The following is a 26629-nucleotide window of genomic DNA, read 5'->3' as shown; positions in this document are numbered from 1 at the left end:
TTGCAGAGTCAAATGTGTCATCATTTTAATTGGCACATCCTCAAAGTTAGACTCAAACTTTTCACATCACCAGGACCAAGATGTAAAAAAAACAACAAAAAAAACCCCATAATATGGTCACAGTGCACCTTTTGAAGTAATAGTTAACAAAATAGCACAAGAAAATCGTCTGATGTAGCAAATACTTAAGCACTTTATCACAATGTATGTCTTTCTTTCAGACAAAACCCTTTGGGACAGGTGCCGCCGGATTTTGTCTGATTTTCAATGCGGGTTCTTTGTTAAATCGTTGGCAAAACAAGATTCAGATTAAGATTCATTGGCACAGTCTACTTCTCTCTAGCAACACTTGTGGCATGTTGCACTGCACAATCAGCAATAGCTCCAAAAGCAAGCAGCTGCTTTCTTAATCACAGGAGGAAAAATACAGATGGATGTTATTCATGATCATATAGTTTCCACATACTCCAAACACTCTCTGAGTTCAGCACCTTCCTACTACATTAGTAGCGTACAGCATATACGTCTGTAATCTGATTACGTAGGCATGTCTGTTTTTTGGTTTTGAAAGGCTGAACATTTTCAAATGACTGCAGTTTATGTCCCTTCTCCCATCATTAAGCATAGATCCACCCTTTGTACATCACATGTTTACAGTACAGTTACTTTTTCATCTGATCATGGCCACTGGGCTCAGTCTGGTATGAAACTATCAGTCTGTTTCTGCATCAGACTTTGTTCACACTCGATGAACAAGCGGCAAGTGTCCACCAGGTGGCACTATGCAGTCTCCAGTTTGTCCCCTTCCTTCCTTTATTCATACATGGACTCACTGACACCTGTCTGCTTGAAGGTCTCCGCCACCTGCCTGGAGTGCTGCATCTTAGCTGACAGCGCCTCCAGGATATCGTTCTGGTCCACAGCTGTGGCCGTCCGGTAAATGAAAGTCCCCACTGACTCCAGGCCACGTATACCCAGATTAACCCCGAAACCTGGAGGGGAGACAGGAGAGGATTAAAGAAGATGGATAAGTACAAGATTATAAATAATAAAATGTATCCTACCAATGCCCGGTACATGAGATATAGCCTATAGGAAGTATTTTCAAAGAATCATATACTGTCATATACTGAAAGATATTTATGTCATATCTTTCAGTATATGACATAAATATTCATCAGATATGTGTGTTTTTATACAAACATATGTTTTTGCCTTTTTCTTTACCACTATCATTTAGTAATTTTTTCACTTATAATTCTCAAATACATTCATATAATACTAGACAGGTTAATCATTTTCATTTTCCTTTTTATAAAACTAAACACGGCCAGTTTTCCCTCAGATATCGCGGTGTACAGATATTGAAATCCAAATCTCACATTATCAAAAGCTCTGCTTCTCTAGAGATTTTTAAAAGAAATGTATCATCTCATTTAATTCACATTAAAAAAATGTCAAGTTTTCCTTGTTTTTTTTTTTTTTTGTGTGTTGATGATCTGTAACTATGTAGTCAAACCTTCTTTGTTTTTGTTTATAGTCTTCGTCTTGTTGTTTTTGTTTTTTGATTTTTTTGTAATTACTGTTTTACTTCCTAAATTGAGGGGAGGTCCGTTGCATAAGCCTGTTGGCTTTTTGACCTCTCCTGTCACATTTGTTTTACTATTTTGATTGCAAGTGTTAATTTTATTGTGTGCAAACTAATAAAATAAAATAAATAAAAAAATAAATGCTCCACTGTGGCTTTTAGGAGATTATAGATAGTCTGAATTAAAATAACAGTTTTATAATTAGAACAAGAAGCAATGAACAGCATGGAGACAAAACCAAATAAGTGTCGGCAGGAAAATCACTAAGTGCAGAAATGATTCACGCTCCCAATAACACGCAGATGCATACGGCCTGAAAAACGATCCTCTCCTCACATCTGTCTTTCCTCCCTTGTTGCTCTTTCTAGCAGGTTCATTGGCTCTAAGCATCCTCTTTTCTCTGAGCCATTGATTTTATGCTATGAAGTCAAAAAAAGCTGACTTACTAGAAAAGATATTGAATATACTGTTACATTTTCGCTCTCGACTGCCATATTAACATGTACCTGTGTCAAAGTTGAGGACGCGTGCCGCCTCACCCTCCACAATGACCGCCACATTGTCCCCCTCGATGTAGGCGGCGCTGACGCGTCTGTGCGACAGCTGAATCTCAAAGAGCCGCCGGCTGCACTGCATGTGGTGGAGGGTCACGTCGTTGAGACGGGGCTCTATGTCCGTCTTGTAGGCGTTGAAGGACTGGTGGAAGATGTTCTTCATGATCTGCACGATCAATGTTTGAAGTTATGTTTTCATAAATACATCAACCTGTGCACAAGATTCATTCAGGATTACTGCATATGTCTTTAATTTCCTCAAGTCTCAGAAGGAAAATGAATAAAATCCTCATAAATCCTTTTCGGACCGCGAGTGCAGAGAATTTAACACGATGAATGAAAAGTCTTCCCATAGGAATTCAAAGAACAGTGTGTCCATGGAGAAAAAAAAAACTGAAAATTTGCTAAATGCTATTTCTGTTGCTGGAAATAAACAAAGATAAGATACAAGATACAACATAATGCAGTGCTTTGAATGCAGTGCTTTGAAAGTAAAGAAAACATGATGTTCCTGTGTGTCCATCCAGGCATAATCCAAAGAGCAGTAAGTTTAACCAGAGGTCATTTAACCCTTCTCCAACAGTTAGAGCTCATGTCTCACTTCCTGTTAGTATTTTTTCATGTTTTCAGATGACTATAATATGAATATGTAGAACATATATGCAAATGCACAAATAAGACACTCACACTTATATGCATTTACACTTCCACAGTTATTATTAATCTATCTACTGTATCCATAAAAATCGTACTTTTGTGCCACTTTTTAGACTACCTTGTAGTTCAGACAATGCTGGAGAATTCTGCTGCCTTAAACCTGGACACACTATAATTAATCTGTCCCACAGCATCTCTTCAGAGACAGGAAACCAAATGTTTTATGGTTGTATGAAACTGAGGACAAGCTACAAAGCCATCTATATTAAAGACAGCATGTTCTGAAAACCATAGTGTTGTTGTACATAAACTGTGGTGTGTGAGAATGAGCCAAACCAATTAATTTAAATGCTCTTCATTAAAAAAAAAAGTATTTTGTTGGTCTCTGTAACCAGTATTATGATTAAGGCAAGGCAAGTTTATTTATATAGCACAATTCAACACAAGGTGATTCAAGGTGCTTTAAATCCACATTAAAAGCAGCAAGACATAATTGTACAGTAAATAAAATTATGAGAAAAGGAAGTAAAATAATAAATAAAATGATAAGAAAAGAAGTAAAATAATAAAAAGCAAAAGCTGTTAAAAGTAATGGCAGTAGAGTACAGCAGGTAAGTATTTAATTTAGGAGTACGCTTCAGTAAACAGTAATGTTTTTATCCTGATTTAAAGGATCTACAGTTGGAGCAGACCTCAGGTCTACAGGAAGTTTGTTCCACCGGTGAGGAGCAGAATAACTGAACGCTGCCTCACCTTGCTTGGTTCTGGTTCTTGGGAATCACAACAAACCAGATCCAGATGAACCTCAGGGGTCTGGGAGCTTCATATGAACTAATAGATCAGGCATGGATTTTGGTCCAAAACCATTTAGTGCTTTGTAGACCAGCAGTAGGATTTTAAACTCTATCCTTTGACTCACTGGAAGCCAGTGTAGTGATTTCATGACCGGTGTGATATGATAATATGATGAAGTAAACCTCTGCACAGTAACTTAAATATGGTAAGACCAATGAACAGAAGAGAAGAGTGGAGGGATTCGTGGTCGCTGCATCCACGGCAACGTGCTGTATACACATGAAAGCTTAAACAAGGTCCGTTCTCACACCTGAGAGGACTCGAGCAAACTGCTCAATGTTTGCCTCAAATCAATGTTTAAATAAATATAAGGTTTAATATACTGAGTTTGTAAAGTGACTTTCTTAATAGGCCATATCATTAACTTTGTAGACACGATCTATAGTTCAATCAACCAGACAGAGCAGTTAAAAAGTCAACATCGCGCTTTTAAAACAACATTTTCACAGGTGAGACATAAATAGATATCTCTGTTGGAGCATGAGAAGTGAAAAATGTCTGTTCGCCTTTGAATCAAGTGCAGTTACTGACTCACAAGCCTCATTTCTTGCGTTCTCGGCTTTCTGACTGGACGCTCGTCTTTGACCCACACTTACACAGTCAACTGTTACCAAGTAACCGTGCATTTGAGCGGCCACCCACATAGCAACGAGCGCTCTGAACGCTCCTGCTTTGTACCTGAGTGATCTGCAGCCGCGCAACACGCTGCAGATAACACAGGACTAGAGTGTCATCTGACACGAACACAGAGTTTCAGCAAAGAGGTCAATGTTTAAGTAGTTGGACCAGCTTTCTCAGTCTGATTTTAAGCATAGAAGTTAAAAAGGGAGAAAAAGAAAAAAAATCCTCTCACCCATTTAGTCCCTGATGTTTAACAGGAGATAACGTTTTTGCAGGAGTACACAAACACTCTTACAGACGTCAGAGGCCTCCTTCCCTTGCCATATCGTTGTCTTATGCTCGCTTTGGCTCATCAGCACTTCAGCGTGTCAACAGACATAAACACACATGCACTTATGCGCGCGCTCAACACAAACACACACCCACGCACGGATGCAAATGGACACACACGATAGTGCATCAAAGTCCATTCACTCAGTGAGAAGTGAAGAATACGATCAGCAAAGCATGTCTCTTCAGGGGCTGGAGAGATTATTATCAGTTTGTCCTCTAAATAAACAGAAATCCTGTGCAATAGTCTTCAAAACTGGTCCTGCAGCCACAGATGCCACGAAGCAATGTCCTGGCACCTCTGGGCTCAGATTAGAGTCAATGAGGTTTTTAAAGTAAACTGACAGTTCCCGATTGATTCCAGAGTCAGCACTTGATCATCAATCTTTGTTATCTGCCTGAGAAATTCAAGTTTGTGTGCGTCAGGAAAAGAAGTTGTGTAGACAGGGAAAAGATTTATACTTGCATGGAAAAAAAGGGAAAATATAAGGTTTTCTTTTTGTTTCACTTCCTAAAAACTCCCCTGCAGGTCCTCAAAATAAAGAGGAGCTCAGAAATACAAAGAAAGTCGTAAAACTTTGTGAGAATAGGAGGTTAGTACCTGAACACTTTTTATAAGCTTAGGGGATTGATGTTAATTTTTGTTCCATAAAAATCGTCAGGTCGTTAGCTATGCTCCACCTCAGGCACAAAAGTACTTTTTCAATCTTCAAAATCAACTTCACTTTCAGGACCTGCAGCAGAGTTGAGCACCTGCTGAACAAGAAACCATCTGCTCCCTGATTGGACCATTTTCAGATCATTCTTAGGTGTTAAGACATGATCAGACCTTGCAGTTGTAAATTCAGTCATGCATTGTGTGAGAGGCCTTTGAACCAAGTATTCTGGTTTGTACAAACAGTTGTGCTTAAAGGTCTGAATACTTTTTGAAAAAGACACTCCCCTTTAAATCTGTCAAGCTAACAACAATGTTCCTTTGTAAGGTCAGTTAATATTCCTCTAATGGGATTATATGTCAGAATAATGAGAGAGAGAGAGAGGTGATGTGTTAAGATGTTGTTATTTTAAATATCTCCACTTCTTTCCTCATGACCATCTATTTAGTGAAGTGGATTGATGGACCAATCCCTCCAGCAGCAAAGCAGCCCACAGCATGATACTGCCACCCACATGCTTTAAAGTTGCAATGGTGTTCTGAGGTCTGCAATCTCATCCCTTCTCCCTCCAAACATAACAGTAATCATTATGACCAAACACATCTTTTCAAGTCACACCAGACCACAGGGCACACCTCCAAGAATTACAGTCTTTATCCCCGTTTGCAGCTGCAAACTCTAATCTGGCTTTTTTATTGTGGTTTTGAGGGAGTGACTCTCTCTTGCTCTTTGGCCCTCTGCCATCTGAGCGGTGTGACCGCTGCCTGCTCCCATGGTGTTCACACTTGTACACGACTGTCTGAAAAGACGAACATGGGACTTCTAGGCATCTGGAAACTGCACCAAAAGATGAACCAGACATGTGAAGGTTCAGTTACAATCCTGATGACTCTTTCCTTTTAATTTTCCCGTAATTGTTGAAGGTGTGCCTTAAAATACATCACCAGCTGTGCCTTTAGTTAACTCAGACGATGCCTGAGCCAAACCCCAAAACATCAACATATGGCATTCTCAAAAAAACCTTACAATAAAAATAATAATAATAATAATAATAATAATAATAATAATAATAATAATAATAATAATAATAATAATAATAATAATAATAATAATAATAATAATAATAATAATAATAATAATAATAATAATAAAAGAAAGCTGTCTCAGGCATAACTTGGGTTATGCAAACCTTCGATTATAAAAAAAAAAAAATACAGCTATCCAAACTGGTCTAAAACAGAAAATATTTCTTCAACTTTACTGTCGGACACGGAGAAAAAGTTTATCTGTCTTTTTGTAAATGTTATGCAATTTTTTTAAACACAATATATCTTAAACATGTATCTTAAAAGATATCCTTTCTTGCTTCACATCAGCAGATATTTCTGGCGAACAGCAGCGTGAAATGTTTCAGCGTCTTTTGTCAATCAAAGCAGCTCTAAACCACACATCTAAACTCATCTACTTCACGAGATTCAAGGCATCCAAATGGAAGACTCCACTTGGCTTTTATTGGAATAATTAGGATAAGTCCACCTACTTATTCTTACAGAACTTGGAAAGTATAACAGTTGTGTTCAATAAAGACACAAGAAATTGTAATTATTTGTGATGTCAGCTAAAACACATTGTGTTTGTCTATTAGATAAATATCAAATCCCATTTTATGGAAATTTGATTTGAGAAACCAATAAATTCCAAAAAGTAAACATACTTTCTCTTTCCACTGTGCTTCACAGAGGGACAAAGCTTGATTTACGACTGCAAATCCTAGAGTCATTTGTGAGCACTGATTTACTAGCCCAAAATCGTATTGCCTCTAATTTGAGCCAATAAAATGTGTTACAGGGAACAAGACTCTTACGGAGGAGTTTGCAGTGTGCCTGAGGAAGCGAACCATCTTGGTGTCAGAGGCAGGGCAGACGAGGGCCATGTAGCGGTTTCTGAGGGTGCCGTAGATCTTCAGGTGGAAGCCGGACTTGGCTGTTGGAGTTCTGTGCTCCCTCAGGGCCTCCACTCCATAAGCAGACAGGTCAAAGTAGAGGCTGTGTGCACGGATCTCCGGTGTCGGCACCTAAAGTCAGGAAAGGTAAGAACAAATGTGCTACTGTACAGAATTATTTCAGACACAACAAAACATACAAGTCATAAGAATGTGATTAATGTCATACATTATAACATCAGGGGGACATTGAAAATATATATGCAAATGTGCCGTTTGAGAAGAAAAGACACCATCATTGTCTGCAAGTGATAACACTCGAGAGGAGAGGTTCATCGACCAAAAGTTAACATGGAAACAACACATTGAATATATTAAAGGGAAAATTTCAAAATCACTCGCAATCCTGTATAAATCCAGAAATATACTGAATTCCAAGGCCTTGCATTTGATTTACTACTCATTGATTGTTCCCTATTTATCTTACTGTGTGGAATTGTGGGGATCCACCTTAAAACCACCTTAAATTCAATAATAAATCTTCAAAAACGAGCCATACGTATCATCAATAAGGCTGATTACTACGCTCACACAGATCCACTTTTTCTAAATTCTCATGTTATTAAATTTTATGATTTGTTTTATTTTAAAATCATGCAAATTATGTATAAAGCAAAATCAAAAATGCTCCCTGACTCAATACAGAGGTTCTTTCCAATTCAGGAGACTCGTTACAATCTCAGAGGTGTCTGTATTTCACAGTACAAATAGCTAAAAAAGGTATGAAAAGGAGATGTGTCTCCATCACTGGAGTTAAATTCTGGAATGATGCCAACATAAATTTAAAAACATGTCATTCTTTTGTTGTATTTAAGAAAATGGTTTGTAAAGCTATTTTTTGAAGCTTATAAGTGCAATTGACTAGCTGTTAATGTTTCTTTGCTTTTCTATTGTGTCTTTGCCTTTTGTTGTTTCTTTGCTTTTCTATTCTCTTTTTGGTTTTCTGGAGGTCGGTAGCCAAAAATAGAAAGTTGGTACTATAGGATAGGCTTTTATAAGCATTTTGCTTCAGCCTATGCTTTTTCAGTTATTGTTCAACACGTTTTTTTGGTTTTGTATGAAATGTTAATGCTGTGTACAATGTTTTGTTTGGTGTTGTTTTGTGTTGTGTAGCAGAACGAGGGAGCTGCCCTTAATCAACACAGCTGGTAGCCAACCATAATTGGTCCAGCTGTGTATATAAGTGGCAGCTTTCCCTGTGTCTTGCACTTCCCCCATTGCGTCATTTCTGCCCCGGATGTTCTTGCCTCTCAGGTAATGCTGCTGCTGCTGCTTCACTCTAGTTGGTAGTCTTGCTCTCTTGGTATGTTAAAATCATTTGTATTTCCTTGCAGAGCGGCGACTAAATGCCGTGCTCCTGTTTGCGTGATTTAGCATCTCCTGTGTAGGTCTCTCTCTCTACTATGGTTGTTATCCACGCTGGCTGAACACTAGTGTGGTCACGGACAAATGCTGGTGACCGTGCGGGTTTCCTCTCTCCCTCACTCTATGCCTGTGTGAACCTACTAGAAGGTATGCTATTACTTTTGCTGCCTTCTAAGTTTACTTACTTTTAGCTTGGGATACTAATTTAGTTTTGTTTATAGTAGGAAGGCTCATCAGCTGACGGAGTCCCCGGTGGTGTGACGTCAGAACCACCAGCTGATTAAAGCCACCGCTGCTGTTTCGTCTCCTGCTGCTGTTTGCTGCAGTTTGCTTGCTTGCTTGCTTGCTTGCTTGCGCTCCCACTTGCTTGCTTGCTTGCTTGCTCTTCTGCCTTGTCCTCACTGCGGTGCTTGTCTGCTCTGCTGGGGTCCCCTGAAGTCTCGCCCAGTACCCGGCTTGACCCCGATAATAAATGTGGCGATACAGTGCCATTTTCTTTTAATTAATTTAGTTTAACAGTCTTTGGGACCAGTGTTTGTTTAACCTTGTTTATTTCATTTCGGGCAGTGTTTTAAGTGTAGTAGTTACCTGCCCTTTTGTCTTATTTTGCGTGTTTATTATATGACTATTTTTGTAACAATTTGTTTGTTTTGCAGTTGCTGTAGGCCGGTGGTGGTGTTGGTGATTTGGGTGGAGTCCTTCCCTTTTGTGTGCTGTGTGCTTGCCACGTGTGGTTGAGTGTTTAATTATTTTTACGTTAATATCTTTCATTTTTGTAGACTCCCACTCCCTTCACTAGTACCCCTCTGCACCAGTACGCTACAGCTCCTGCCCCTTATTTATTTTGCTCTTTATTTTCATGACTGGTTTTTTAGTATTCTTTTAAAACATTGTGCAATAAAACCTATTTTTATAAAGTATCTGGATTTCACGTCTCTTGCCTTGAGTAAACGAACTTGTGTGTCTTGACTAGAGATATTAAATAATTCTTTGGGTGAAATTCCCGAGGTGGCGTTGTCAGGCAATGTGATTTAACTTTGTATTGGTACAGCCCGTTACTCGACGCTGCGACACTTGGCGTCGTTGGCAGGATTTACTCTACGGCAAAGACGTGTACTCCTTTTACTTACTGTGTTTTCATTGTCTGTCGTTGTTTTTGTTGTGTTTATGCATTAAACATTGTCTGTCTTGTAGGCACCTTGGGCAGCATAAGGAGACGAAACAGCAGTGGTTCCCGGTGGATCTTAGTTCTGGTGAAGGTTTGTGTAACAGATTAGGCTTTTGTAGTTTGGTTGTACACTTGTAAGTCACTACTTTAGTGTAGTGAGTTGTGTTGCAGCTATGGAGGAAGAATTACAGGACCTTAGAGATTTGATTGCCCAGTTACGGGCTGATAATGAGTGTTTGAGACAGGAACAGGTTGGCCCCAGTGTTTTACCGTCTGCCTCTTCTATTCCTAATGCCCCTGTAGCAGAGAGATTAGTGTTTGTACCCCGAGATAGAAAGTGTCCTACCTTCAGAGGTAGAACAGGTATGAGGTTGAGTGAGTGGGTGGAGGAAGTACAGGCGTGTATGAGGGCCCGGCATTTGTCCCGGATTGACCAGGCGTTTTTCCTGTTTGACCACCTGGAGGGTGAAGCGAGAGAGGAGATAAAGTATCGCCCTGGTACAGAGAGAGAGAACCCTGACAGAATATTTGCCATTTTACAGGAGCTTTACGGGTGCTCAGAGTCTTATGTCGCTCTGCAGGAGGCTTTCTTCTCCAGGAGGCAGCAGGAGGGAGAGACTCTTCAGGAGTTCTCCCTCGCTTTGATGGGCCTCATGGAGAAGGTGAAGCAGCGTGCACCCATTCGCATGCCAAATGCTGAAGTTCTTCTGAGAGATCAGTTTGTTGAATATGTGTTGGATGGTTCCCTGCGGCGTGAGTTGAAGCAGTTAGTGCGTAGGCAACCTGACTACACCTTGCTTGAAATCAGGGCAGAGGCAATCCGGTGGGAGCGGGAGGGTTTACCTGGCGGTGCAAGGGGCCGCAGTTATTCAGTCCCCTCAGTGTTTGGTGTCCAGTATGGTGTTCAAGGTGGCCCCCAGTGTGCTGTCTCTTCACCCCCAGTGTTTGAGATGGGTGAGATGAGAAAGATGCTACAGCGTCAGCAAGAGCAGCTCAGTCAATTAACTGAAAGTATTGCTCAGCTGCAGAATTTCCAGCAGCGCAGTCGTCCACCTCGTACTGGCCCCATAATATGCCGGCGCTGCAATCAGCCTGGTCACATTGCAAGGGATTGTGATGGAGTGCGTGCTCCTCTTCGCTCGCAATTTCCTTCGCAACCCCCAACCCATGCTGGTAGGCGACCTCGTTCTGCTTCGGTGTCGGAAAACTAGTGCCCACTGAACTGCAGAGTCACAGTTTGGGTGGGGCTGCTACTGGCTCACAAGATGTCTCGAGTAGCTTAGATGTTACTGAGCTGATTTCTTCTTGTCCCCATTTAGATGTGGACATGGGTGGGGTGAAGGTCCCCAGCTTAGTGGACACTGGTTCCATGGTGTCCACTGTTTCCGAGAGCTTTTTCCGCCAGCATTTTGAGCCTTGGGGTCCGGAGCGCCTCCGATCATGTCACTGGCTGCAGCTCAGAGCTGCTAATGGCTTGGCAATCCCATATATCGGCTACTTGGAGCTTGAGGTACAACTTTGTGGTAAGGTCATGCCCCGTTGTGGAGTGTTGGTTGTAAGGGACCCCCCTGGTGGTGTGCCTGCGCAAGTGCCTGGTGTGTTGGGGATGAATGTGATCCGCAAATGCTACCATGAGCTCTTTGGGCAGCATGGTGTGGCTTTGTTCTCCCAGCCCTGTGTCTTTAAGGCTCCGGGGCCTGTTGTGCAGGCACTGCAGCGGTGCCATCGTGCTACTATTGCAGCCCCAGAGGACAGTTCAGGGAAGGTGAAGGTCAGGGGTAAGAAGGCTTGGCGGATCCCTGGTGGCGTCATGAAGATTGTGGCAGCCACTTGTTCCGCACAGTTTTCAGGTTCCACAGTGTTGTTTGAGCCCCTGGACTCTGGTTTGCCTGCGGGGTTGCTTGCCTCCCCTGCCTTGGTTAAGGTTATCAGGGGCACAGCATACATACCGGTGGTTAATGTAGGGTTTATGGACATCGTGTTGTATCCCCGCACTGTGGTTGGCACATTGGACACAGTTAACGTGGTCAGCCTCCCATCTGGAGTCACTGAGGTGCAAACAGAGACAGCTACCATGTCTTCCCAGACAGTTTCACCCACGGTACCGCAGCAGCTTGAGGGCCTGGACCTGTCGGCTCTTTCAGTTGAGCAACAGGGTCAGGTGAGGTCTCTGTTAAGGCAGTACTCCAGTGTTTTTGCAGCTCATGATGGAGATCTGGGTTGTACCAACCTGATCTCTCATGACATTCCTGTGGTTGATGATGTTCCTGTCAGGCAACGCTATAGGCGTGTTCCACCCTCAGAGTATGAGGCTGTTAAGGAGCACATCAACCAGCTGCTGTCATCACAGGTAATAAGAGAGAGCAGCAGTCCCTATGCATCCCCCATCGTGCTGGTGAGGAAAAAGGATGGTAGTCTGCGCATGTGTGTTGACTACAGGCAACTTAACAGTAAGACCAGAAAAGATGCCTTTCCTCTACCACGCATTGATGAGTCCCTTGATGCTTTGTCTGGTGCCTGCTGGTTCTCTACACTAGATTTGGCCAGTGGTTACAATCAGGTGCCAGTTACAGAGGCAGACCGCTCAAAGACGGCCTTCTGTACACCGTTTGGCCTGTTTGAATGGAACAGAATGCCATTTGGCCTTTGCAACGCCCCCAGTACCTTTCAGAGGTTAATGCAGCGCATCTTTGGTGACCAGCAGTGCCAGTCACTGCTATTGTATCTTGACGACATTGTGGTTTTCTCATCGTCGGTGGAACAACATCTGGACAGGCTGAAGGTGGTGCTTGACCGACTTCAGGCTGAGGGCCTTAAGGCCAAGCTCAGCAAGTGCTCCTTCTTCCAGCGGGAAGTAAATTACTTGGGTCATGTGATTTCTGGTCAGGGTGTCTCCACTGACCCAAGTAAGATAGAAGTTGTAGCCAATTGGGCAGTTCCCACCACAGTCTCTGAGTTGCGGTCATTCCTGGGCTTTGCCAGTTACTACCGGCGTTTTGTGGAGGGTTTCGCAAAACTGGCGGCCCCTCTGCACAAAGCAGTGGCTGAATTTGGTCGCACTCAGGCTGGTAGGAAGTCTGAGCGTGGGGTTATCAGGTGCTGGACGGACGAGTGCCAACAGAGTTTCCAAGCATTGAAAACCAAGCTCACCACTGCCCCTGTGCTGGCTTACGCCGACTTCTCCCTCCCTTTCATTCTGGAGGTCGACGCGAGCCATGGTGGTCTAGGTGCGGTGCTTTCCCAAGAGCAGGCAGGTAAAGTAAGACCAATCGCTTACGCCAGTCGAGGTTTGAGGCCCACTGAGAGGAACATGCAGAACTACAGTTCCATGAAACTCGAGTTCTTGGCCCTTAAGCTGGGCCATGACCGAAAAATTCAGGGAGTACTTGCTGGGTCACAAATGTGTTGTCTATACAGACAACAATCCCCTAAGCCACTTGTCCTCGGCCAAACTGGGTGCTACTGAGCAGCGATGGGCTGCCCAGCTTGCATCGTTTGACTTTGACATCAGGTACCGGTCAGGGAGGTGTAACCAAAATGCTGATGCTCTCTCTCGTCAGCACCCCCCTGGTCCCCAGACTGTGGAAGCAATGCTTCCTGGCACTGCTATGCCCCAGTCCTTGCAGCAAGCTTTAGGGTTGAAGTTTGACGTAAGTACAGCTGCTATTGTAGCCTTACCACAACATACCCCCCCTGAGATGTGTGCCCTTCAACAGGCTGACCCTGTCATCCAGACTGTGCTGGCATTTTGGAGGCAGAAGCAGCGCCCTCGACAGGAGGAGCGAGCCCAGGTATCCCGGCCTGCATTGGCTCTGTTGCGGCAGTGGGACCGGTTGGTTGAGAAGGATGGTATCCTTTACCGCCAGGTGTTACGGTCGGACGGTGCTGAAGCTGTGCTTCAGCTGTTGTTGCCGGGTGCAATGGTAAGTGAGGTGTTGACCAAGGTCCACCAGGAGCATGGGCATCAGGGAGTAGAGCGGACACTGGCGCTCCTCCGGTCTCGGTGCTACTGGTCTGGCATGTCCTCTGACGTGGCCAAATGGTGCCAAAAGTGCGAGAGATGCCAGGTTGCTAAGGATGTTCACCCAACAGCTCACAGCTACATGGGACATCTTTTAGCATCACGCCCCAACGAAATCCTGGCCATTGACTACACCACTCTAGAGCCTGCACAAAATGGTGTGGAAAACGTCTTGGTGATGACAGATGTCTTTAGTAAGTACACAATAGCTGTCCCTAGCAGAGACCAGCGTGCCCCCACAGTGGCTAAGATCCTTGTGTCAGAGTGGTTTTATAAGTTTGGAGTTCCTGCTCGCTTACATTCTGACCAAGGCCGTAACTTTGAGAGCTTGCTTATCCAGCAAGTTTGCAGTCTGTACGGTGTTGTGAAAACGCGTACCACCCCTTACCATCCAGCTGGGAATGGACAGTGTGAGCGGTTTAACCGCACCCTCCATAACCTGCTACGCACATTGCCGGTGTCTCGGAAGAGAGACTGGAACTCGTGCCTGCCTCAGGTATTGTACTGTTACAACACAACTCCCCATCAGGCTACTGGAGAGTCTCCCTTCTTCCTGATGTTTGGCCAGGAACCCAGGTTGCCCGTAGACTTCCTGTTGGGTAGAGTTGAGAGACCTGTTGGCGGCACGGTTCACGAGTGGGTCCAGGAGCACCAGGCTCGGCTGCAGATGGCATTTGAAGGCGCAAGGGAGCGCTTACAGTATGCAGCAGACCGAAGGAAGCACTACCATGACCAACGTGTCAAAGACCTGCCACTGAGGGAGGGTCAAGTGGTGTTCCTGCGTGACTTCACTGCTAGGGGGCCACACAAGACCCGGGACCGGTGGAGTTCAGTAAGGTATGAGGTGTTGAGGGCACCGGCGGAAGGTGGCTCTGTGTATACCATTGCGCCAGTGGAGGACCTAACTAAGGTCAAACGGGTTCACCGCACCATGCTGAAGGCCGTGGTTGGCATGGACTTGCCTGGTTATGCCTCTCCTGCTCCTTCGTCCTCGGAAGGGCCCCCTTCTGAGGATAGCTGCTCCTTCGAGTATGATCTGGTAGTTCTTGGGCAACAGCCCTTTGTGGGTTCTTCTGCCCCACCCCCCACCAGACCAACTGACCCAGTTTCTTCTGAGGGTGGCGTGACAGTGACCTCCTCTGCAGGAGAATCCTCATCTCTGGCTCCACTTAGTGGAGCATCCACCTCTGGGGTTGTTTCCCGAGCCGGTCGTGCCAGTCCTGGCCAGGAGGCGCCACGCCGGACGGCACGGTCAACCGCTGGGTGTCACCCTAATGTTCACCACCTCCCACGTTCAGTCGGAGAAGTGGGAGCCGCTGCTCCTTCTGCTTTGGTGTCCAACTTAGTTCAGGCCATCTTTAGACCTTGGAGCTAGTCTGCTCTCGGTTTGTTCATCGTCGGGACGACGATGCAGAAAGGGGGGGTAGAATGTAGCAGAACGAGGGAGCTGCCCTTAATCAACACAGCTGGTAGCCAACCATAATTGGTCCAGCTGTGTATATAAGTGGCAGCTTTCCCTGTGTCTTGCACTTCCCCCATTGCGTCATTTCTGCCCCGGATGTTCTTGCCTCTCAGGTAATGCTGCTGCTGCTGCTTCACTCTAGTTGGTAGTCTTGCTCTCTTGGTATGTTAAAATCATTTGTATTTCCTTGCAGAGCGGCGACTAAATGCCGTGCTCCTGTTTGCGTGATTTAGCATCTCCTGTGTAGGTCTCTCTCTCTACTATGGTTGTTATCCACGCTGGCTGAACACTAGTGTGGTCACGGACAAATGCTGGTGACCGTGCGGGTTTCCTCTCTCCCTCACTCTATGCCTGTGTGAACCTACTAGAAGGTATGCTATTACTTTTGCTGCCTTCTAAGTTTACTTACTTTTAGCTTGGGATACTAATTTAGTTTTGTTTATAGTAGGAAGGCTCATCAGCTGACGGAGTCCCCGGTGGTGTGACGTCAGAACCACCAGCTGATTAAAGCCACCGCTGCTGTTTCGTCTCCTGCTGCTGTTTGCTGCAGTTTGCTTGCTTGCTTGCTTGCTTGCTTGCGCTCCCACTTGCTTGCTTGCTTGCTTGCTCTTCTGCCTTGTCCTCACTGCGGTGCTTGTCTGCTCTGCTGGGGTCCCCTGAAGTCTCGCCCAGTACCCGGCTTGACCCCGATAATAAATGTGGCGATACAGTGCCATTTTCTTTTAATTAATTTAGTTTAACAGTCTTTGGGACCAGTGTTTGTTTAACCTTGTTTATTTCATTTCGGGCAGTGTTTTAAGTGTAGTAGTTACCTGCCCTTTTGTCTTATTTTGCGTGTTTATTATATGACTATTTTTGTAACAATTTGTTTGTTTTGCAGTTGCTGTAGGCCGGTGGTGGTGTTGGTGATTTGGGTGGAGTCCTTCCCTTTTGTGTGCTGTGTGCTTGCCACGTGTGGTTGAGTGTTTAATTATTTTTACGTTAATATCTTTCATTTTTGTAGACTCCCACTCCCTTCACTAGTACCCCTCTGCACCAGTACGCTACAGCTCCTGCCCCTTATTTATTTTGCTCTTTATTTTCATGACTGGTTTTTTAGTATTCTTTTAAAACATTGTGCAATAAAACCTATTTTTATAAAGTATCTGGATTTCACGTCTCTTGCCTTGAGTAAACGAACTTGTGTGTCTTGACTAGAGATATTAAATAATTCTTTGGGTGAAATTCCCGAGGTGGCGTTGTCAGGCAATGTGATTTAACTTTGTATTGGTACAGCCCGTTACTCGACGCTGCGACACTTGCAATGACTGAATAAACTTCATTCAAAAAAAAAAAAAAAAAAAGGTTCAGCTGCAGTGACTAACAATTCTCCTTCAAGACAAATTGATCAATATTATGTTTAAGGACAGAAGGCAGACAAGCGAGATCAAACAGTATTTCATGCAGCCAAGGACAATAGTGAGGGAGCAGAACAGCAGGCAGTAGTGGGGACAGTAGGAAGGACCAGGTCACATCCTGGGAGGAAAATTCAATCACTACAGGAAGAGCCAGACACAACAGTGGCCAATAAAAGGCAGCCACACAGCCACCAAAGAGGACGTGAGATGAATGGTTATGGTGACATAAAACTACAGGACAGCCTGAGCCTCTGCTCACATATTAGTCAGATATTAGCCTGGAGGCCTTTCACCTCAACCTGTTTATTTCCTCCACCAAATGAATCCTCTCCGTTTCAGTGTACATAATCTAATATTAAATATGATCTGATATAAAGAGCAAATTGTCATTCACATGAGTCAGCCTGTATGAGTCACACAATTAACAACATTGGTTAATGTCTGGCAATGTGCACAGGATCAGGAGTACACAACTGCTGTAAAAAACATTTGTTGGTATTTGGGTGTGTTGCTGGATGCTGATTTGACTGATCCATACTTCTATTTATTTCATTTGTTATAGTGTTGTATCATATCCTATTCTGCAGCTAATATAAACACATTTGAGGGGGAAAAGAGTTAAATCAATGTTAGAGCATTTTCACAAGTTATTACTTAGAAAGTGTTGCATAATTATAAGCTTATTGAGTCATTTGAGAATCTGTTGGAGACATGACTAAGTCATATCAGGGAACTATCCGTCTCCTTAATGAAAAGTAACCATGTTAAAAACACTGCAACTGATGTTCTGATTTATTAATTCATATTCAACGAGCTAGGAGTGGGTTATGAGTCTGTCCAGGCGGCATAATTGATCAAAGGTTTAACGTTGTGGTTGTCTGCCTCCATCAGAATACCAGCTGTTATTAGCAAGTTCAGTCTCTTGATTGAAACAGATAAAAGGATCAATAATGATGATTGTATTCAGCTGTTTTTAGAGAACCTGCATAGCTGTTTGCTAAGATTACAGTATAAGATACAGTATAAGTTCAGCATCCGTCAAACAGAATCCTGGTGATATGTAACTCAGTTTGCATGTGGCAAAATGCTTTGTAGTCTGGTGTGTATCTGGGTTTAATTCTGTCATCCTATTAAGTAAAATCTGTTGTCCTTTGACTGCCAGCACACATCGGCAGCTTTATATCAGTTGTTTTCCCGCAAATGTCTCACTTTGCATGCTACTTGCCTAATTTTTAAAATGTTTCCGAGGCGTCTGGTTTTTCCTCTGCAAGCTTTAAATGATCTTTTTGTACAGTTTGTTAATCTAGTAACACTTAGGCTATAACCTGATATAACCCAGGCTATAACACAGAGATGTTCATTAATATGCACTTTCCTTAAGAATCCATTCACCCACACATTAGTTTTTGCTCATCTGAATTCAGGTTGTGGGGGTAGCAGCCTAGAGAAGCTGAGCCCTCTCCCTAGCCAGCTCCCCCAGCTCCTATGGGAGGAAACGGAGGCATTCCCAAGTCAGCAGAAAGATTTAATTTCTTCTGCATGTCCTGGTACTGCATATGCCTGAACAACCTCCCCAGGGAAGCGTCAAGGAGGCATCCTAACCAGACATGTAAACCACCTCAGACGACTCCTCTTGACATGAAAGAGCAGCGACTCCACTCCAAGAACCTCATGGAAGACTGAACTTTTATTGTAATGGAGAGTCCATAACCGTGCAGAGGGAATTCATTTCAGCATCATTTTTATGATAACTACCCACAGTTTGTGACTGTACATGGGGGTAGGATTATTGATCATCTGATAATCAGAGAGCCTTTTCTTCTGAGTCAGCTTTTTCTTCACCACACAGACTGTTACAGTCAACATTATTGCAGTCGTCACACTGATCCACCTTTATCCCCGCTTGCATTTCCTGTGCTCACTCCTGGGGAACCGCCTCACATCCAACCCAGAAAGAGCATTCCACCCTTTGGTTATTGGAACAAACTGCCTGGTCCTTGTTACGACCCAGCTCGATCAGGGGCAGGGAGTCGCAACAAAAGGAATTGTGACAAGATGTAAAATGTGAAACACAGGAGTTCATTGTAAAGTTAAAAAAAGCACACAGTGGGTAAGGTAGATGAACAGAGTTGGGGGTCGAGATGCTAATCAACACAAAAAAACATCAAAAAGTCTCTATCTAGGGCTGCTGGGTGGCACAGTTGTTAAAGCAAGCGGCCCCTGTACTGAGGCTCCAGTCCTCCTGCAGCAGTCGCAGGTTTGATTCCCGGCCTACGGGCCCGTTTGCTGCATGTCGTCCCCATTCTCTCCCTCTATCCCCTTCCTGTCTACACCTTGAATAAAAGCCACCAGAGCTGCAAAAAAAATCTTTTAAAAAAAGAAGTCCCCATCTGGAAATAAAAAAGCCAGGGACCTGAAGTGACTGGTCTTCTTAATAGAAAAAAGGGGAGCAGCAACATGAACTAAGCACAAATGGAACTTCCAAAAGATGTTCAGTTACAAAAAGGCATTTACTATTTACCAAAACAAAATCATATCCAAACTCCGGGCTAAAGACTATCAATACTAACCTAAAAGGCCACGCCACATAAAATAGACGTTAATAAAACAACAAAGCTATAAACTAAGTACTGTCTAATACATCTAACAATTAATACAATTACCCACACAGTCAAAACTCACTCAATCAAGTCACACGTTTGAGGCAATTTGTGTGAACAGTTGCCTCCCAAATGAAGGCTGAGTGTGTCTTTTATGTCTTGGGTCTATGGATGTGGAACGGTGATTGGATGGGCTACAATGGGGAAGGCAGAGATGAAGGTATGTGAACCTGGGCCAATCCCCTCCAAGCAGCGGCAATCAGGGTGTCATGAAGGAAAACAAGAATTAGCTGGGCTTAATAGAGGGAGCCGTAACACTCCTCCTAACTAGTGGGCCACAATCTCAGTGTTCTAGTCCAGAGACATTGGCCCTAGTGTCCATGCAATGTTGCTGATGTGTGTCAACCAGGACAGTCCCCACAACAGCAAGAGCCTTAAGGAACTCAGGGTGGAGTGCATCTGTCCTGGAGTCTCGCCACTGTGAAGGTTTTTGACATCCTCATCAACTGCAGCTCACGTAATGGGCAAGCCCATCCCAAACCGAGGGCGGAGTACGCTAGGCCCACTGGTACCTGTCAGCTGTCTCTGGAACCCAACAAAGCAACCAAGCTCAACAGGACTTCTTCTTCAGCTTTAAAACATTACTCACGGGCTGTTTAAGAATTGCTGTTGTGGCAGGTCCTGACCACCTTGCAGCCATGACTACCAAACGCCACCTCTACAATGGAGGCGCAGAACATGGCCCATTCACACGGCGGCCCCCTGCCCCCCTGGAGGCAGCTGAAATTCTGTCAGAAGTGAGATCTGAAGATCTTTCTCACAGGTTCTCCTGCCAGACGCTCCCAGCCAACCTTCAGATCTCTATGGTAACTTTCCCTGGCATGTGATCACACTCACCACCAAGTGGGGATCAGATGACAATTCAGCTCTTCTCTTCACCTGAGTGTCCAGAGCATACAACCCGTGGGCTAGGGTATCCTGATGCCAATTGCACTTAGGGGTAATCTTTTGTTCATCATGAACCGAATGTAACTAGCACAGAATTCTGCCAAGAGAACACCACTTGAATTCAGACAGGAGAAGCCTTTTACCCAAATCATGACCCCCCCAGGTAATACCACCCCTACCCACATAAGTGCTCAAGTCCCCTTTACAAACACGGATACAATATTCAAACTTCAAAAAAGAGCAATAAGATTGTAAATAATGCGGCCTTTAGAGAATCAACAAACCCACTCTTCATCAAACTGAGAACACTCAAATTTAAGGATCTGGTCGACTTCAAAACTTTACAAATCATGCACAAAGCAAATCATCATCAGTTGCCACAAGACATCCAGAAGTTGTTTCAAATAAAAGAAAATAAACATAATCCCAGGGGAATATGTAATTTTAAATAACAACATGTACGAACAAACATCAAAACCCATTGTGTATCAGTGAAGGGAGTCAAATTGTGGAACAACTGTAAAGATGAAATGAAATCATGCAAATCACTAAGTAAGTTTAAACAATTCTTTAAAAACACTACTCTGTATGGATACAAAACGAAAATGGACACATGAACTGACAGCCAGTGACCAAAGTGCCTTGCTCAGCTGAACCACTTTTTCTTTTCTTTTATGCTTTTCTTTTTGAAGTTGTGTGAAATGAAGAAATGGTAAAAACAGAACATTAGAAGGGGTAGGACTAGAAAAGTTTTTTGAAACTTCATCCTACACCCTTTCAAACAGGAAATATTTATTTACATATAGATTTGTCTCTTTAATTTGCTTTGTTTTGCTTATGGTTTTCTTTGTTGTTCTTTGTTTTGTTTTTTTGGTATATACATTTTATGTATTCTGATTATTTTGTTTTTGTTTTAACTTGTTTGAATAAATAAATAAATGAAATGAAGTGCTCAAGTCCCCTTTAACCCCCGATGGACAAACACATATAGAAACAGTGCGTGTGTTTCCTGACCTGTCTCTGGTCTAATCTCTCTATGGTGGCGTTAGCGCCGTAGGCGTGGCAGGACTCCACAGTATAGTCGGAGCTGATTCCCAAAACAGAGCAGGAGTCACCACATGACCCATCAGCCACCACAATCACACGTGGCCAGTCGCTGTGTGGAATCCGATGCAGGTATTCCTCTGTAAACTAAACCAAAAAGAGAAAGTAGAGTTTAAAAGAATTTAGTTCACAGCTAGTTTGGAAAATGTATACATTTCTCACTTTATTCGAGTTGAGGATCCACTGGCATATTCTTTAAAATGTAGTTTAATTAAACAGGTTAATTTAATTAGTTAATTAAAAATGTTTCTTATTAAGCACTACCATATCTATTTATGCTAACAAATGAAAGCTAGTTAAACAATTTGCCAGTTGCTGAAACTGCAATGGTCAACTTTTTAAATAGTTTTCTTGTCATTTTCTACTTGTCTCATAATTTTTCCAGAGTTAAAAAAAAAAAGATGTCTCTTTTTCCTGGTAGTTGACACTTTCATGTTAAGATGTGTAAAATAGCAAATAGTCATGTATTAGAAGCTGAAACGAGATAATATATGGTATGGGTGGGAGAACAAAAGAAGACGGTGAACTATTAACATACTGAGGTAATGATTGACTCATTTTCTTTTTATTAACTATGCAAAATATTGCACAAGCTCTCCAGGTGGAGTTTAAATATCTTGATTAAAATACAACTGATGATATTTCCATCTCAAAAATAAATAGTTACACTTACCCGATTTAGTTTAATTTTGCTGTTTGCTGTACTGGCCCAGCAGATATGATGTTACTTCTCCAACCACATATTAGTCTACAGTGGGTGGAGTGTAATCTAATATACCAGTATAACCTATATATAACTTCTACTGGTTTTGTCTGTCTTCACAACTCAACATCTCTCGGAGAGATTTATTACTTTGCTGCGTTGAATGCAACGCTGTTGCTTCTCATCAGCTTCTTGCCTGTGCAGAAGAAAGCCAACCAGATCAAGTTGGGAGACAGCCTGGCAGGCTGGGAGAGGGAACAAAAGGCTTGTACAGGGATTAGTATGGGTTATATCAAGAGATATGGCTCTTATCCATGTAGATAACATAGACTGGGTAATTTTGAAGAATCATTTGCATTATCAGACCTCTGATATTGCCTGATATTGCCTATTGCCAGGCTTGGAGTGTGAAAGTATCAAGTAAGTATTAAGTCCTGTGTTTAATATTTTTTTTTTTTATCAAAGTCTTTTTATTAGTTTTTTATCATTAAAACAGGACTGTACAGTCAAACAGAAAAGAGAAACAAAAACAAGAAAAATAACCCCCAAAAACCAGACAAAAAAAAAAAGAAATTAAATAACATATTGCCAGATAACCATCAGACACAGGGCCAACACAAATGAATATGAATGAAGACTCCTACATTATATTATCATCATCCATACCCTCCACAAAGTTCAGGAAAGGCTGCCAGATCCTATAACTGTGTTTAATATGTTTAATAGAAACAACATAACAAACTTGACTCAGACGAAATAAAACAGAACTTTGCTGTAATCAAAGACACTGCTGACCTTTTCTTCTGTTTTACAAAGGTTGATGAGTCATTGGACAGCAGGGAGGACAACAGCTAGGAGGAAAGAAAAGCTGCTGGCCAAAGCCAGGGAACAGTATAATCTAAGACACACGTTTCATTAAGTTAATTTTAAGTTTAAGTTAAGTTTAGTAAGAACGTAGAAGAGAGACCTTTAAAACTATAATGAAACCCAGCAGAACAGTAATAAAACAAAGTCCCAAGTTTCCACCCATGACACAGATATTCACTGAACATTTAATCGTTGTTAACAGTCTGGACACTGACGGTCTCTCAGAAATAGTTCTAAGCTTTTCTTCCCAATAGCTTGTTTCATTGTCCTCAGTTGAGGTCCAGCTGGAGGCCACAGGGGTTGTTATGAAGCACACGGTGGAGGCTATTATAATAACATAACACCCTTTATAATTGTACAAGGATAACATGTGTTGTTTTATCATCACAAACTAATCAAGATTGTGATGTAGCTGTGCAGAGTTATAACATCATGTGCCAAAACACATTGTAGCATTTGGCACGGGGATCCTCAAATGAGTAATTCTGTGAGGAAAAATAAATCCTTTGAAATCAAAATAGGATTACATTAAAACCAGTTTTAGTTTGATGCTGTAATATGTTTGGGTGGGGATTTATTTACTGTAATTCTGTCTTTTACTTTCCAATGACCTAAAAACTGTAGAAGGGATTCTCTTCAGATTTGAGGTCAGTTTATGTAACAGGTTGTTTCAACTGAACAGCTGCTTTCAGTTTGGCCTTGTTGTGTTATGTGATGAGAAGATTTGGAAGCTTCATAGAGGAGTGTCTTTAGAGTGAGACTGAACAAACTGATTCATGTAACCTTTTAACAAATACGAGGCTAAAAACCTCCAACCTACTGACATTTACAATTTTCTTTGGTGAGAAAAGCATGTTCCCTGTGATTCAGGGTACTGTACTTCCAGTTAATGGATCATGATGAGAGTGTCATGAAAATCCGAGCAATAGCATTGACTTTGTCCAGACTCACTCAAGAGCCCGAGGAGACAAAGCTTGCATGGGGACAGAAGTCTATGTCAGCATTACTGCTGATAGATTCCTGTTGGAGTGGAAGCACAGACCCCTGTCTTTTCTCTGGCCACCGTCACCGTGGGAGGATCATGTTCTGACTGCCAAAAAGGTACAATCAATACCAGATAATGTAGCGTGGGTCTCTCTCTTCTTTCTATAAAGTCGTGCATATTATTTACAGAACAGTGGTGCCTTTGTATTGAGCTGTGAGAACGAGGAAACTGAAGTGGCATAACATTGGATTTCTTGCATATTTTGCCAAAGTCTGCTACCAAGATCATTTTAAATGTCTAGCTGTCCAAAATTATAGGCTGTAAATAAATACTGAAATGCCTTAATTTTTTTTCTTCTTCTGAGAATTTGCAACAATGATTATAGTGGCTAATGTAACTTTGCACTTTTCTCATTTGAGGATTTTGAAATTAGTTATTAATGTTGAATTGATGTTGAGTAATTCAACATGATTATAAGAAGCCCTTTATTATAAGAAGCACTTTGAACGCATAGTTTCACAACTGTAACACTTGAACCTGAAGATTTTTTTTTTTTTTTTTTGTACAACTAAACCTTTTTGAGAACATGATTTGATATATGATTTAATATAACAGTGTAATTGATTGGTAATAAGTCATAGGGAATTAGAAAATTTAACATTTATGCAGACAGCGTATGAATGTAATAAGATCATATCTGGCCTGTCCATAGGTCAGTTTTCTTTTTGTTTTTTTGTTGGCTGATACCATAAGAATCCATCAACTGGAGCCGTTCCTGCCAGACCGGGTCCAAGACTTCAGATCCCAAGATCAGGAAATTCCCAGTGTGAACTGGGTGGCGAGCCAGACCAACCTATTGATGCTGAACTCTGAAGAATTCTTGACCCCCCCCCCTTCCTCACAGAGCGTGTGGTAGGACAAAAAGGTAGACACAGAATACACTGACCCCGATCAGAGAAGGGCCCCAATGCCAGGAGGATTCACTTTGGGTACAAGGGTTTAATTTTGCTTTATTTTTGGTTTATTTTTGTTGTTATTTTCCATACATTGTTTTTCTAACAAGTTATTGTATTGTTTACTGTCCTGTCAACCTGAAATAATAAGTGGCCACAAAAAACATTGTTGTCTGTCATTATTGATGTTCAACATCAGGGGCGAAAATCCCGGGGGGGACAGGGGGGACAAGTCCCCCCCATTAGTAAAGCTGTCCCCCCCTAGAATAATTTGACACAGAATTAATAATTTTGGAACAATGCAGTAGTATTTAGTAGTGATGCACCAAAATGAAAATTTGTGGCCGAAACCGAAATCGAAAATAATAATAAACAGTAAAATCTCATTACACTTAAAACAAGAGTCATCACCAGAAAAATAACTTGTTATTTGACAATTTTCACCTGTTTCAAGTACATTTTAACTTGAAATAAGTAGAAAAATCTGCCAGTGCGACAAGATTTATCTTATAAGCAAAACAATCTTGTTCCACTGGCAGATTTTTCTACTTATTTTAAGTGAAAATCTACTTGAAACAGGTGAAAATTGTTGTTTTTTTCCAGTGAAGAGTCTTGTTTTAAGTGTAATGAGATTTTTTTTAACTAAAAATGAGACATTTTAACTAGAAATAAGACAAATATTCTTGTTAAGATTTTGGGTTTTTGCAGTGTATTATGTCAGATGTGCAGTATTATTGCCACCTTCCACCTAATACCATTGTTTTGTATTACTCTAAGAAAGGTCTTCTGCCTGTTTGCGAGATAGAGATGAAAATGTCAAAATGCTGTATTAAAGGAAGGCTAAAACTTTTATTCCTTGTCCCCCACTGGATTTATTCTCTAAAATGTTACTGTTTATTGTCCCCCCCAACTATGAAACGGGATTTTCGCCCCTGTTCAACATACTGACTCTTAAAAACTTCGTGTCTTCTGATACTGGTCCAGTTATTTAAATTGATCATTATTTACCTGTGCTCTGTTGCTACTTCGTGACAAGGGTTACATAACTTTTAACCCAGGACTCACCTTGGTCCCCAGCCGCACTTGGACGTCCACCCTGTGTTTCTTCTGCTCGAGTATGCTCAGCAGGTACTCCTGAAAGACGCCGATCCTGGTGAAGAAATGCTCGTTGTGCCAGCAGCCCTCCATGTTATCAAAGTCCACTCCGAGTCCCAGCAGGAACCTGACGCTGCGGGGGTCCAGGCTGATCTGCTGGGGCCGGCAGAGCAGCGCGGCTCGGCTCCTCTCGTCCAGCAGCGTCAGCTTCAGCACCTTCCCCGAGCGGACAGCGACCAGCGCGGCCGCCAGCCCCGCCGGACCCGAGCCCACCACCAGCACCGACATGCTGGCCCGCCACTGCCTGAAGCCGTCCAGGCTCACCTTCACCAGCACGTACAGGGCCACGGCCACCAGCGTGCTGACAGCGGTGTCGTAGGCGAGAGCGGGATACTTTTCCTCCGCGTCTTCCTGCATCCCTCCAACTCTAGCTCCAGCTCCGCCCGGCTGCAGCGCTTCCATCGCTGCGGTGCGAGGGTTAGGAAGTGCGCACCTGCCGGTGGCAGGGGCAGCCGGATCCGTCGTCGTTATTTATCCAATCGTTCTCTCATCATTGACACATTTTATTTTAAAAAAAAAAGAGGCTTTGCATCCGTGCACACATGCCTGACCTGCAGCGACTTGCCACACGCGTCCTCTCTGCTCCCAGCTGCGAGTTGAGTCGTTGCAGAAAGACTGGCTCCCTCCTTCCCTCCCT

The 26629-nt window shown here is 42.8% G+C and overlaps 1 protein-coding gene across 1 annotated transcript; it reads right to left on the bottom strand.

The window, feature by feature from the left end:
* Nucleotides 1-26629, bottom strand: si:dkey-234i14.6 (uncharacterized). Its single transcript, XM_061722031.1, has 6 exons — nt 26544-26629; nt 25903-26425; nt 21240-21416; nt 7127-7336; nt 2096-2309; nt 1-992 (listed from the first exon to the last, which is right to left on the bottom strand). Exons 2-6 carry the CDS (start codon nt 26392-26394, stop codon nt 814-816), a joined length of 1272 nt encoding a protein of 423 aa, XP_061578015.1. The 5' UTR covers nt 26395-26425; nt 26544-26629; the 3' UTR covers nt 1-813.

The sequence above is a fragment of the Cololabis saira genome, chromosome 5 (assembly GCF_033807715.1).
Source record: "Cololabis saira isolate AMF1-May2022 chromosome 5, fColSai1.1, whole genome shotgun sequence".
Taxonomy (NCBI): domain Eukaryota; kingdom Metazoa; phylum Chordata; class Actinopteri; order Beloniformes; family Belonidae; genus Cololabis; species Cololabis saira.
This window is presented reverse-complemented; position numbering and strand designations above follow the sequence as displayed.